This window comes from Diorhabda sublineata, chromosome 11, assembly GCF_026230105.1.
Source record: "Diorhabda sublineata isolate icDioSubl1.1 chromosome 11, icDioSubl1.1, whole genome shotgun sequence".
Lineage (NCBI taxonomy): Eukaryota > Metazoa > Arthropoda > Insecta > Coleoptera > Chrysomelidae > Diorhabda > Diorhabda sublineata.
This window is the reverse complement of record NC_079484.1, coordinates 1,926,116-1,940,853: the sequence shown is the minus strand read 5'-3', so window position 1 is coordinate 1,940,853 and position 14,738 is coordinate 1,926,116. Positions and strand designations below refer to the sequence as shown.

Below are 14,738 nucleotides of genomic sequence, written 5' to 3'. Positions count from 1 at the left end.
ATCTCATTGACACAGATCTAAATAGTATCTATGAATTCCTCTTAACACGAAGAAAAAACAAAAAATACTAAACAAGCGAATTACTGAAAATAATCTAGAAAGGTTCGATTGTTTACCCCACGGTCGTCATTTTGACGTATATCAGCTGTTTTCTTAGATTGTATAAAAAATATAGACAGGACCGCATTCAGGTATAAGGGAAATGTCTAATACGTTAATATTTATTTATTATTAAAAAATGTTCAAAGTTTACTAGTATAAGATGATTTATTAATTTATTTATTAGTTGCAACATAAGTATTTTTTGTATTCATTATTCATTAATGAATTAAAAACCTTCTTCTCTTTTTTTTGTCGACCTTACATACCTGTCCTCACCCTAGTTGCCTATGAAGCTAAAAGAGGGGCGTGACAAATAACTTGATTTAAATATAGACAGGACCGTATTCAGATAGAAATGAATTAATAGCGGCAAGCTTCAATATTTAATTGAAAATTATTTTACGTTTTTGACAGTTTTGCCAATAATGCTGTAATTTGGGTAAAATAGGAATACTTGAAATAAAGTGAATAAAACACTGTTTTTAGACGAAAATTTTTTAATATCACAGTCTAACTACAAAAAGTTTAATAGTGAGGTAAGTAACCTATACATTGAAAGATATGTTAATAAATAAATCTCACAGAAAATAAAAATACATTATTATAAATAGATTAAAATTATAATCAACTAAAAATACTATTTGAAACTATTAAATTGATTTACTATTATCGTTATTTCAAGGAACTTACATAGGATTAGGTGAACAGAACAATTCTTGGCCATTTGACAACATTGCATTGATTAATGCATTACAAATTGTATACAAGGCTTTTTTGATAATTTTTGATTCTATTGTATTTTTTGATCACCTCGTATATAATTAAGATTTGACCAAATTTATGACTGTTTTTATCATTTTGTGTGAAAAGTATTTCAATAAAAGTTTCAACTGTCAACTATCATTTGTCTCCTGTCAGAATTTGAATCAATTATGTCGTTTACTTTGACAGCCAGTGAAAGCAAACTAATCGTGTTGTAATGTTGTTTCTAAAAGGACCAATAACTGTACTGTTTACCTCTATAGTATGCAACACCTAATACTGTAATAATACAATAGACAAGGAAAGCGTGACGTCATAAAACAAGATGGTAACACTGGTCTGTTCCATGGTAAAATCAGACATAAACTGTTTCTGATTGTTTAAGGGAATTTTACACGGTATGATAAGTTGAAGCAATTTATCGTAACGATCAGATTGTTACAATTTATCTTGTTTCCAAGTTATTTAGTGACGTTTAGACTGTTGCTGTAACAATGACAAAAAATGCAAGCAGATGAACTCGAAAATTTTTAATTATATTTATTGAGAAGTTTTACGTAAAGTAGTTCTGGGGTCGATAACGGTTAAGTGACATTTGACAGGGTTATACATTGTTACGATTTATCGTAGCGTGGGAAGCCCCCTTAAAGTTTATTTACCAGTGAAAGTTTCTTAAAGTTAAAAAAATGATACAAGTGACTGTGTTTCACCGTGTTTATGAAAATTAGTAGTTAATAATACGTGGACGTATAAAAGTAAGTATAACATCTATTGTAATGAAAGTTATTTAGAGTATATAGAAAAGTTGGGTTAGGAAGTGAAAATATAAATTTCTAATAATTTTTTTTCCAAAAATATCGATAAATAGATAGTGAGTTGTAAATATGAGGCTATTTAATTTGTACTACGTTTCGTTGTGAATATTTTTACTAAAAAAAATCAATTATTGTTAGGTCAAAATTAGCAAAAGTAAAAAAATCAGTAATCTCTACAAAAAAAATGAATTATCACTTTCCCAGTCCATAGTGAAGTTAAAATATATAATTATTTATGAAAAATTATGAATTGAATAATACAAAACTATTACGTACCTTTATGAAGAGTTAAAAACAATCTAGAACTACCGATAATTCAACAAAATGTTTTTAAATTTTTAGTTTTTATCGATTAATAGCTTTTATATAACATATCAAAGCAAATTTATACAATTTCCACAAATTTACACACTTTAATTAAAAATGTACAAACATTTCGAACTACTATTAGATCGATTAAAGAACAAGCGAGATATACATATATACAAATAAGGCAGTTAACAAATAGGAAGACTTATGATTAAACAAGGAAATACTGAAATACTACGTTTGGACGGATCAGAATGTTTCATATGCCTACTCAGTATCAAAGTTTTTTGTGACTTGGTAACTGTTGAATAATGATCCACTGAACACACTACCACTACACCAGCACTCAAAATTACACTGTCTAAGGCGCGTTTCGATAACCAAGTTATCGTCTTCAGAGACTGAAGGTAAACCGTTTACCTTCAGTCTCTGAAGACGATAACTTGGTTATCCAAACGGTGGGTGGTAGTGTAAATAGTGTGTTCAGTACATTACCAAATATTCCAACTTAGTTAAATGATCCAAATAATTTTAATATGCCATCATAAGGAGAAATAATCTTCCCAAAGGATATATTTGAGTTAAATATAGAAATGTATTCACAAATGGACCCGATAAAAGAGTTTCACCAGTGGAAGCTTAAAATATAACAAAATTGTCTAAAATTAATGGTATCGGTACAAAGTCTGAATTAACGTACCCTTAGAAGAAGAAAGGAATTGAGAAATATCATAACTTTGATTAAATTCAGTACTCAAAACAGAAAACCAGAAAAAACAGACATAAAAGTAAAAGATTATATTTGTAATAACAAAAATGCAACCGGGGAAAGAAAATTTGAAGTTAAGAATAAGTTAAAATAGAAAATATAAGCTGATTTGGCTATATTTAGTAAAATAAATTATTAGGAGGTGCAGGTGGACCATACAAGAAGAAGAATGAGGTATAGCAACCAAAGGAAAGGTGAAATTGAAATGTATAGAAGATTCAATATAGTAAAAGAATTCCAACAATTAAATTCCTACAAATACAGCAAATAACTGAAGAAATAATAACAAGATACTGGCGGATCATACAAGAAGAAGAATATGAAGCATTTCCAGCAAGCGAAAGGTGAAATGACAAGTGATAGAAGTAAATAATCAGTACAGAAATGTAAATATATAAATGGAGAGTTGAAGAAGAACAGGAGCAATCTAAATTCTTCTAAATACAGCAAATGTTTGAAGGTTTGAAGGAACAATAAGAAAATATTGACAGAACATATAAGAAGAAGAAATTTGATAATTATTTTATTGAATCATAAAATATAAACTTTTCTTTGAGAAAATCTGTATAAATCGTTACATAGAAAAAATTTGGAAAAAAAATGAGCAAAAATAGGATCAGAAGAACAAGATCATATTAGCAAGAATTAAAAAAAATGAGTCAACCATTATTTTGAATAGATTTTAGAAAAAACTGGGAAAAAATATGTTTTTCTAGAATTCTTCTCTATAAAAATACGATAAAACTAATTTTTTTTGAACTACATCAAGAAAATAAGTAAATTGAATACATTTTTCAAAACAATAGTCAAAACTAAGTGATTGACTGTTGTCCTTTTGGTCACCAAAGTAGCGGTATACATCACCATATTTAAAAGACAAACAAAAACATAATATGCAAAAAAATAACATTGAATTATCATTATTTATAAATTTGTAACAATCAAACCTTCAATACCTCCTCTTTTTTAACGTAAGATCTTTCTTTAAGCAATTGATCTATTTGGTCTTCACTATAAAACACTACGAAGTCCTTGGGCGCCAGCCCTTCGAATACAGCACAAACTGACGGTTTCAAATTGAAGAAGAACAACGGTTGGTTTCTAGCTGCGAAATCTTGAGTTAAAATTTCTACTACGGTAGCTGCCGTGTAATCGGCCCCGTATATATGGGAGCAATCTATGATAACAGGAATCCCCTGACGTAGACTGTGTTTAGTGACTAAATTTCTCACATAGTCTACGGAAGGGAAGATCAAACAACGGTCTGGAGTTAACATCAGATATTCGTTGTTATCTCTCGACTGAAACAAAAAATTAATAAGGAATAAATGTTATAATTTGTTTTTTTTAACGACCCGTTATTTATTTTTAATGTACACCTCCTAATACTAATTTCCTGTCCCAAATTAAATTTTTCACCAGGTAAGTGTTTTCTCAAAATACTAGTGGAAGTTGTGAACCAGCAGCCCAGCAACGAAAATGGTTCACAATATTAATAATTTTCGAAATTATTTAATAAACATATTACAAAGTGTATTCATTTATTTTCACATATTTTTTAAAACTAATTTTCTATTAAAATGAACCTAAAATCAATAGGATTTATCAAGAGAAAGTGTAAACTATAAATTTTTTGCCACAGAAAAAGTTTGCACAATGTCAACTGTCAAATGCCAACTTATTATCATAGATCTTCAATCAGAACAGGACATAGACTTGGATAATTTAATAAAATGAGTTAAATAAGGTGTTTAGCTTATTAAAAAAAGTGTATTTATTTATTTCTACCTGTTATTTGAAATTTTATATTAAAAAAAAAACAATTAAAATCAGGACGTTTTATAAAGAAAAACTGTTTATTATTCACCCTACAAATGGTTTACGTTAAACAAATTTCAAGTCGTCTACACAATGTCAAATGTCAATTAAAGATCATAGATCTTCCATATATAGACTTAAATAATTAATTAGAACAAGTTAAATGAAGCGTTGAACTTATGACAAGGTGTATTTATTTGTTTTTACCTGTTTATAGAAATTTTATATAAAAAAACTTAAATCAATACGATTTATTAAGAATAAGTACTTATTAACGAACTTTATGTCGTCTATACAGTGTCAACTGTCAACTAATGATCATAGATCTTCAATGTGAAATGCACATGAGCTTAAATAATTCAATATAACGATTTAGATGAAGTGTATTTATTTTTACCTAGTTTTTGAAATTATCTATCAAAAAGAAGCAATTATTGAACCTACAAATCCTTTGCGTCAAACAAATTTCACGTTTTGTATACAGTGTCAACTGTCAAATGCCAAATAATGAGAATCGGAACAAAACATATACTTGAATAATTCAATAGAATAAGGTGTTTAACGTGTGTATTATTTGACATATAACTCAACTATAATCAAACATATACATCTTATAAAAGTGTACAAAAATGTCAACTGTCATTTGATGGTCATAGAATTGAATAAAATATAACGAACACACTGAACCGATCTGATCGAAATTATAAAAAACGAACAGATCATCGATGTATTTAACCGGCAATTCTGACATTTCATCATAAAACGATGACGTCAATCAATTTTGATAATGCAGTTATCTACTTACCCTCAACTTTTCAACAGTAATTTTTGGTCTTGCCGCGTGATATAAAATGAAGAGTATATTTATTCCAATTCCGACTAAAATTCCAATTTCCAAAGCAAGAGCAAGACAGGCAATAAAAGTTGCGAATCCTAGTATTAAATCACTTTCTAAAAAAAAAAATAATGCAGTCAAATTAAGGTTAATGATTATTATTTGGCGACCAGAAAATAAGAAATTATTACGAGGGCGAGTAAATAATACCGTAATTGTTTGAATTTCCCGCTCGAATGGCAGAGCAATGCTATTCCTGTCAACAAGCATTAGACGTTTGACGTTTGACAGAATCGATACAAGTTGCGTCATTTAGTTTGTGTTTGATTGTCATTTAAGAATTTAAGAAGAATATGTGCTAATTGGTCATTATTTTCACGAAAAAACAAACATAAACCGATATTAAAACGAAAATAAAAAAAAATATTCACTATTATAACGAAAAACGTTTAAATTTGACATGTTTTCATTACACCTCGTATGTTTATTGATTACGTAATGTATCCGATTCTACTAAGCAATTTCATGCCTAATTATCCAAGTATTTTCACCCATGAGCGGTTTTTATTTCACGCGATGATCATATGCGATAAGGAACTAATTTAGTGAATAAAAAAAATCTGTTTACTAATTTCGAAATAAAAACAATATTAAACCGAATCGGCGTATTTCAATAAAATCATGGTACTTCCCAGAACCGACTAAACGAAACAAGACGCAGAAAAATGTGGAATTAAAGCACAACATGAAGTGAGTGCAATTGTTCTGCACCCATAAGTTGGCATCAATGTATGACCGTTTTAAATGTAACGTTAATACGTGGCAACAACGTTAAATATCCGTAACGTTTTTTTTTTCCACATTTAGTTATTTCTAATCGAGTTTATTAAACTACTACATGTTGAATAGACGTCAATTAAACTTCTTCTTTTATTAGTATTCGAACCATTGGTCCGTGTCGATTAAACTCAAGGTCGAATCAGGTGAAAGCGAATAGAAAAAAAAAAGTAAAATGTTAATTATTTCGCGGTTTCATCTCGAAGTCTAGAGTTATTACGATCTGCGTGGTTTATAGATTAGATTTTTACAACGGGGAGGTCGTACCGCGTGAAAAGGGAAATGAAATATGATTAAAAAAAAATGAGAGAAAACTGTCAGTTTCCTTATATGATTCATGTTCAGCATTAGCTTGCAAGGACGTAGCTTGATATACGGTGTGGCCGCCATATTTAACCCAAACTACTACACACAAAAAAAAGAAGAAGTAAAACATGACGGCCATTCTAATGTGGCAACACTGTCTCTATCAAGCCACTGTAAGTATATCTGGTAGAGAACGAATAAAAGAATATTTTCAATGATCGGGAATGAGCTTAAGCCGGCCCTGGTATAGTTAAAAAATACCACCAAACCTCTCTATCAACTCATTATTATCATTTATAATTGAATGTTTGATTAACTTACTTTTAGATCGCCACATAGGTTTGACAACTTTGACTTCTACCATGAAAATGACAGCCGCAATAATGATACCTGCTAAGGTAGCTTTCGGTATGTAGTAGAAATATGGAGTGAAGAAGAAAAGTGCCAGAATAACTAGAATGCCGGTGTAGAGTCCTCCTAATGGTGTTCGTACGCCACTGTTATTATTTACCGCGCTTCGAGATAGAGATCCAGTAGACGGGAAAGCTTGTACGAACGAATTGGCAATGTTGCAAATACCGATCGCTATGAATTCTTGTGTGGCATCAATCATTTTCCCATTACCTGAAATTTTCATAATTCATTTTTTAGAACTATTTTTATTAATAGTAAATAAAAAAAATTATTTGAATTTTTTTTTATAGATTAAAAAAAATTAGATTTGTCTGATTTATCCGCGCCCGCAGTACGACACGTCAATATCTATCCTTCAACGCTGCCAGCATTTTATTCAAATATTTTCAATTCAAGACCTGTATTAAAATAAGATACAAAAAAACAATTAATATAATGTTTGGTTCAAATTCACTAGTTTATTATACGCAAAACCATAACCTAAATCTCTGTTATAATCATAGAAATTTAGCTATTGCCGAATTATAGAAAACATCCCGTTTTATAAGAACTGTAATTTTCACAAAATTATTATTAGATTCGGAAAGTGATTTATTTTTAGTATATTAATCAAAGTATTTGAATAAAATAACTTTTTATCAGATTAAAAAAAAGAGATGCGTCTGATTTATACGCACCCCGAAATTATATCAACGTTAATTTCGTTTGTTTTTAGTTATCAATAAAATATTCCTACCCTTGGATTCTCGACAAACATTTTTTAAATATATCTTTAATTCAAAACGATTATTACAATGTAATGAAAGAAATATTTAATGTAATGTTTGGTTGTAATTAACTATTCTATAATACGCAGACCATAACCTAACTATGTGTTATTCTAGACATAGAAATAATTTATATAGAACACTGTTGCCAGATTGTAAAAAACATACCGTATTATGAGAAATCTAATGACCAAGAAATCAAATTTATATCTCAAAATTACATTTTGTGAAATTGAATCCATATGATAATTTTATTTTCATGCATCCTTTTAGTATATGCTCAAAGTTCCAATCAATTTATTCTTTTAATAAAACGTTCTAATCTAAAATATATCATATATTGTTCGTTGTACAAGACAAGTGGCAACACTGCTACGCCATTGTGTTTCTATAAACTAAAAAGCTTCCTTAAGTTGTGCTTTTAATTTAGTGTTTTCGATTGTGTTGTGTTCGTTTTATTAGTGATATTTGTGACAAATGCCAACAATTACACGTTACTTCTAAAAAAATGCTAATATTGTGAGGCACAAGTAAGTTTAATCGTAAATGATCATTCTTTCTAGTAGATTGTTCAGTACGTTAAAGATTCAGTTTTAACAGTATGTGCATCCTATCTGGAATTGAATCGTTTTGAAGTCGCCAATTTTCAATATATCCTCGGAGATTCCTTTAGAATAAAAATTTCAACGTAGATTAGAATGTACATCATTCATTGGTGATTGCATTGATGTATATCCAAGATGGCTACTCAAGTATATTTCGGGTATATTAAATATAAATTAATAATATAGAATTTTTTGAGAATAACCAAAAATAAATATTCATACACGTTTGTTTTTAGGCTGAAAATTCACATTTTCATTCGCTAAAAAACCATTATATAATAAACACGTACATTTCACTCATTTAGTTTATTCCCAAATGTTTTTTTCAACAAGTATTTTACATAATTTGACCAAAATTTAACTAAATCCTTTTTTCTACATATATCTTATGAATAGTATGAGCAGTATATTAAATACGTAAAATGCTAAAGGTTTTAGAACGAACTCTTCCTTTGACCCCTGCAGTACATTGTACAGGACGCATGCGTAATAGTTAAAAAATGTATCTGTCTGATACCTGCTTTTGTTTTCTCTCTTTATCCGTGACTAGATCCGTTTTGTAGACTAAAGCAGTGTTGCCGTATTTATTTTACGATCTATACGAATATAATATGAAAATAAAATATTAATTTTGCAACTGATCATAATAGAGTATCAAAACAAAACACGAGAGGTTGGAAAATAGGAATTTATTTGATATAAAATTTTGCTTTAAAAAACTCCAAAATAGATTAAAAATCAGTAATAATTCATATTGAAGCAAATTTTTATTTCTGGCAACAACGCACAGAGGAACTCCGAATTCTGTTCTCATCCAGTGTTGTCAGATTATAAAAAAATAGTATAATTTAACGAATACAAAAAAAAAACGCTTCACGATTTCTCTCCTAACTACGTACCTGTCTAGTTAATAAGTAAAGGAATTCGCCAGATGTTAATAGTTGAATTGAAGTAACTTTTATACTCGTATAATACTTTTTTCAATTGATTAGTGAATGTCTTGGTTATATAATACATAACTAGTTTGATATAAACAGTATAATGTATATTATTATAAGGTTCAACTAACTGTGAAATTCTATTGGAGAACGCTTTTGAATTGACAGCAATTTGCTTTATCACTGACGAAAATAACAATTTTTTTCGAAGCATATGTTAGATATCTTTTTCACCATTTTAATACTGTTAAATATCTATTTATACGGGGCGCTAGATATTTAAATCTGGAAATTTGACTTATAGGGTTCGCTGCTCACGAAACTGTTTTATAAATAAATTATTTGTTCATAAAAATTATTCTCGAAATGACTGCTCCTTTTTATTTCCTGTTTACATATTTTTCCCTAAATAAATAAAATGAAATAACAAAGAGTTGGCAGCACTGGAACAAGGTCAAATCCATTTAAGAGAAGTGGGGGAAACCAATTATTATTTATGGCGACGCTACTAAATAATTTTATTAAATGATGGCAACACTGTAATTATAAAATGAAAATGATTGCTACTTACCGAAAGCCTTACAGACGGATATGTTTTCCAAAATAAGTATCAATGGAACCACGATTATAGCGCTACCCATAGTCGAGATCATTTCGGGTAATGTGTGACTAGTTACTGTTCCATTATCATCTTTGTAGTAACTAAAGGGAGGTAATTTGAATGCTGGTAGTCCTTGAGGAACGGGTCCTATCACTTTAAATGGCGGATCTCCGTTTAGGCAGAATATATACCCGATGAAACCGCACACTATGACTAGAATGGCGTTTCTAGCTGTACTTATTAACCATAGAGATTTATTTACAAAGTTTTCGAAAGCGCTCGGTGCTTCGTCTTCCCGCGAACTTCCAATTTTTATTGTACCGATTATCTATGAAAAAAATTCATCGATCAATGCGTGGAATTAACAAAAACATTTTTAGGTTAGGTTATGTATAAACGTTTTAAATTTCCGAAATGATCGTATTTAAACCGCCATCTTGAATTTTTAAATCAACTACTTAGTGCAAAAGAAAACTATTCCCTTGAATTCCAATCATAATTCCGAAGTCTGGCAACGTTGTTCAAATTTATCATCGTCTATGGTCGAAACGGAAACGGTTGCGGCATTTCTTTGCGCAGCCATTAAAGGACGCCATTGAAACCGGTTACCATAGGCGTGCGGATTTATTTTTCGAACTTTTTTATTTCAATTTTGTTAAGTGAAAACGTATTTTGAGATAAAAATGATTAAAACGTACAGATTTTAATATTAAGATAAAAAATCTGATAATACGAGGTATGTTTAAAAACTACGTTATACTATTTTTTAAATAATAAAAGAAAAAGCTAAACTACAATTTGCTTAAAATGACTGTCATTAGTTTCACAAAGATTGAATTAAAAACTGGTTACCATAGGCGCGCGGATTTATTTTTCGAATTTTTTTATTTCAATTTTGTTATATATGACCAAAAACGAAAAAGTGAAAACGTATTTTGAGATAAAAATGATTAAAACGTACAGATTTTAATATTAAGATAAAAAATCTGATAATACGAGGTATGTTTAAAAACTACGTTGTACTATTTTTTAAATAATAAAAGAAAAAGCTAAACTACAATTTGCTTAAAATGACTGTCATTAGTTTCACAATGATTGAATTAAAAACTGGTTACCATAGGCGTGCGGATTTATTTTTCCAATTTTTTTATTTCAATTTTGTTATATATGACCAAAAACGAAAAAGTGAAAACGTATTTTGAGATAAAAATGATTAAAACGTACAGATTTTAATATTAACATCAAAAATCTGAAATTTAATACGAGGTATGTTTAAAAACTACGTTATACTATATTTTAAATAATAAAAGAAAAAGCTAAACTACAATTTGCTTAAAATGACTGTCATTAGTTTCACAATGATTGAATTAAAAACTGGTTACCATAGGCGTGCGGATTTATTTTTCCAATTTTTTTATTTCAATTTTGTTATATATGACCAAAAACGAAAAAGTGAAAACGTATTTTGAGATAAAAATGATTAAAACGTACAGATTTTAATATTAACATCAAAAATCTGAAATTTAATACGAGGTATGTTTAAAAACTACGTTATACTATATTTTAAATAATAAAAGAAAAAGCTAAACTACAATTTGCTTAAAATGACTGTCATTAGTTTCACAAAGATTGAATTAAAAACTGGTTACCATAGGCGTGCGGATTTATTTTTCCAATTTTTTTATTTCAATTTTGTTATATATGACCAAAAACGAAAAAGTGAAAACGTATTTTGAGATAAAAATGATTAAAACGTACAGATTTTAATATTAACATCAAAAATCTGAAATTTAATACGAGGTATGTTTAAAAACTACGTTATACTATATTTTAAATAATAAAAGAAAAAGCTAAACTACAATTTGCTTAAAATGACTGTCATTAGTTTCACAAAGATTGAATTAAAAACTGGTTACCATAGGCGTGCGGATTTATTTTTCCAATTTTTTTATTTCAATTTTGTTATATATGACCAAAAACGAAAAAGTGAAAACGTATTTTGAGATAAAAATGATTAAAACGTACAGATTTTAATATTAAGATAAAAAATCTGATAATACGAGGTATGTTTAAAAACTACGTTATACTATATTTTAAATAATAAAAGAAAAAGCTAAACTACAATTTGCTTAAAATGACTGTCATTAGTTTCACAATGATTGAATTAAAAACTGGTTACCATAGGCGCGCGGATTTATTTTTCCAATTTTTTTATTTCAATTTTGTTATATATGACCAAAAACGAAAAAGTGAAAACGTATTTTGAGATAAAAATGATTAAAACGTACAGATTTTAATATTAAGATAAAAAATCTGATAATACGAGGTATGTTTAAAAACTACGTTATACTATTTTTTAAATAATAAAAGAAAAAGCTAAACTACAATTTGCTTAAAATGACTGTCATTAGTTTCACAAAGATTGAATTAAAAACTGGTTACCATAGGCGCGCGGATTTATTTTTCGAATTTTTTTATTTCAATTTTGTTATATATGACCAAAAACGAAAAAGTGAAAACGTATTTTGAGATAAAAATGATTAAAACGTACAGATTTTAATATTAAGATAAAAAATCTGATAATACGAGGTATGTTTAAAAACTACGTTATACTATATTTTATATAATAAAAGAAAAAGCTAAACTACAATTTGCTTAAAATGACTGTCATTAGTTTCACAAAGATTGAATTAAAAACTGGTTACCATAGGCGTGCGGATTTATTTTTCCAATTTTTTTATTTCAATTTTGTTATATATGACCAAAAACGAAAAAGTGAAAACGTATTTTGAGATAAAAATGATTAAAACGTACAGATTTTAATATTAAGATAAAAAATCTGATAATACGAGGTATGTTTAAAAACTACGTTATACTATATTTTATATAATAAAAGAAAAAGCTAAACTACAATTTGCTTAAAATGACTGTCATTAGTTTCACAATGATTGAATTAAAAACTGGTTACCATAGGCGTGCGGATTTATTTTTCCAATTTTTTTATTTCAATTTTGTTATATATGACCAAAAACGAAAAAGTGAAAACGTATTTTGAGATAAAAATGATTAAAACGTACAGATTTTAATATTAAGATAAAAAATCTGATAATACGAGGTATGTTTAAAAACTACGTTATACTATATTTTATATAATAAAAGAAAAAGCTAAACTACAATTTGCTTAAAATGACTGTCATTAGTTTCACAATGATTGAATTAAAAACTGGTTACCATAGGCGTGCGGATTTATTTTTACAATTTTTTTATTTCAATTTTGTTATATATGACCAAAAACGAAAAAGTGAAAACGTATTTTGAGATAAAAATGATTAAAACGTACAGATTTTAATATTAAGATAAAAAATCTGATAATACGAGGTATGTTTAAAAACTACGTTATACTATATTTTAAATAATAAAAGAAAAAGCTAAACTACAATTTGCTTAAAATGACTGTCATTAGTTTCACAATGATTGAATTAAAAACTGGTTACCATAGGCGTGCGGATTTATTTTTCGAATTTTTTTATTTCAATTTTGTTATATATGACCAAAAACGAAAAAGTGAAAACGTATTTTGAGATAAAAATGATTAAAACGTACAGATTTTAATATTAAGATAAAAAATCTGATAATACGAGGTATGTTTAAAAACTACGTTATACTATATTTTAAATAATAAAAGAAAAAGCTAAACTACAATTTGCTTAAAATGACTGTCATTAGTTTCACAATGATTGAATTAAAAACTGGTTACCATAGGCGTGCGGATTTATTTTTCGAATTTTTTTATTTCAATTTTGTTATATATGACCAAAAACGAAAAAGTGAAAACGTATTTTGAGATAAAAATGATTAAAACGTACAGATTTTAATATTAAGATAAAAAATCTGATAATACGAGGTATGTTTAAAAACTACGTTATACTATTTTTTAAATAATAAAAGAAAAAGCTAAACTACAATTTGCTTAAAATGACTGTCATTAGTTTCACAAAGATTGAATTAAAAACTGGTTACCATAGGCGCGCGGATTTATTTTTCGAATTTTTTTATTTCAATTTTGTTATATATGACCAAAAACGAAAAAGTGAAAACGTATTTTGAGATAAAAATGATTAAAACGTACAGATTTTAATATTAAGATAAAAAATCTGATAATACGAGGTATGTTTAAAAACTACGTTATACTATATTTTATATAATAAAAGAAAAAGCTAAACTACAATTTGCTTAAAATGACTGTCATTAGTTTCACAATGATTGAATTAAAAACTGGTTACCATAGGCGTGCGGATTTATTTTTCCAATTTTTTTATTTCAATTTTGTTATATATGACCAAAAACGAAAAAGTGAAAACGTATTTTGAGATAAAAATGATTAAAACGTACAGATTTTAATATTAAGATAAAAAATCTGATAATACGAGGTATGTTTAAAAACTACGTTATACTATATTTTAAATAATAAAAGAAAAAGCTAAACTACAATTTGCTTAAAATGACTGTCATTAGTTTCACAATGATTGAATTAAAAACTGGTTACCATAGGCGTGCGGATTTATTTTTCGAATTTTTTTATTTCAATTTTGTTATATATGACCAAAAACGAAAAAGTGAAAACGTATTTTGAGATAAAAATGATTAAAACGTACAGATTTTAATATTAAGATAAAAAATCTGATAATACGAGGTATGTTTAAAAACTACGTTATACTATATTTTAAATAATAAAAGAAAAAGCTAAACTACAATTTGCTTAAAATGACTGTCATTAGTTTCACAATGATTGAATTAAAAACTGGTTACCATAGGCGTGCGGATTTATTTTTCCAATTTTTTTATTTCAATTTTGTTATA

General features: G+C 27.8%; 2 protein-coding genes across 2 annotated transcripts in view; one reads left to right on the top strand and one right to left on the bottom strand.

Annotated features, from left to right (window-relative positions):
• Positions 1-581: 581 nt before the first annotated feature.
• Positions 582-14,738, bottom strand: part of LOC130450130 (sodium-independent sulfate anion transporter-like) — a 40,867-nt gene continuing 26,710 nt past the window's right edge. Inside the window, exons 6-9 of the mRNA XM_056788333.1 lie at positions 9,849-10,206; positions 6,875-7,177; positions 5,381-5,526; positions 582-4,058 (exon numbers count right to left, since the gene is read on the bottom strand). Coding sequence (XP_056644311.1) covers positions 3,699-4,058; positions 5,381-5,526; positions 6,875-7,177; positions 9,849-10,206 — 1,167 coding nt within the window. The 3' untranslated portion in view covers positions 582-3,698. The remainder of the gene's footprint in view (positions 4,059-5,380; positions 5,527-6,874; positions 7,178-9,848; positions 10,207-14,738) is intronic.
• The window catches only part of LOC130450131 (cytochrome P450 9e2-like), a 53,942-nt gene continuing 39,814 nt past the window's right edge, over positions 611-14,738 (top strand). The window contains exon 1 of the mRNA XM_056788334.1: positions 611-1,619. The gene's annotated coding sequence lies outside the window, so the exon portion shown is untranslated. The remainder of the gene's footprint in view (positions 1,620-14,738) is intronic.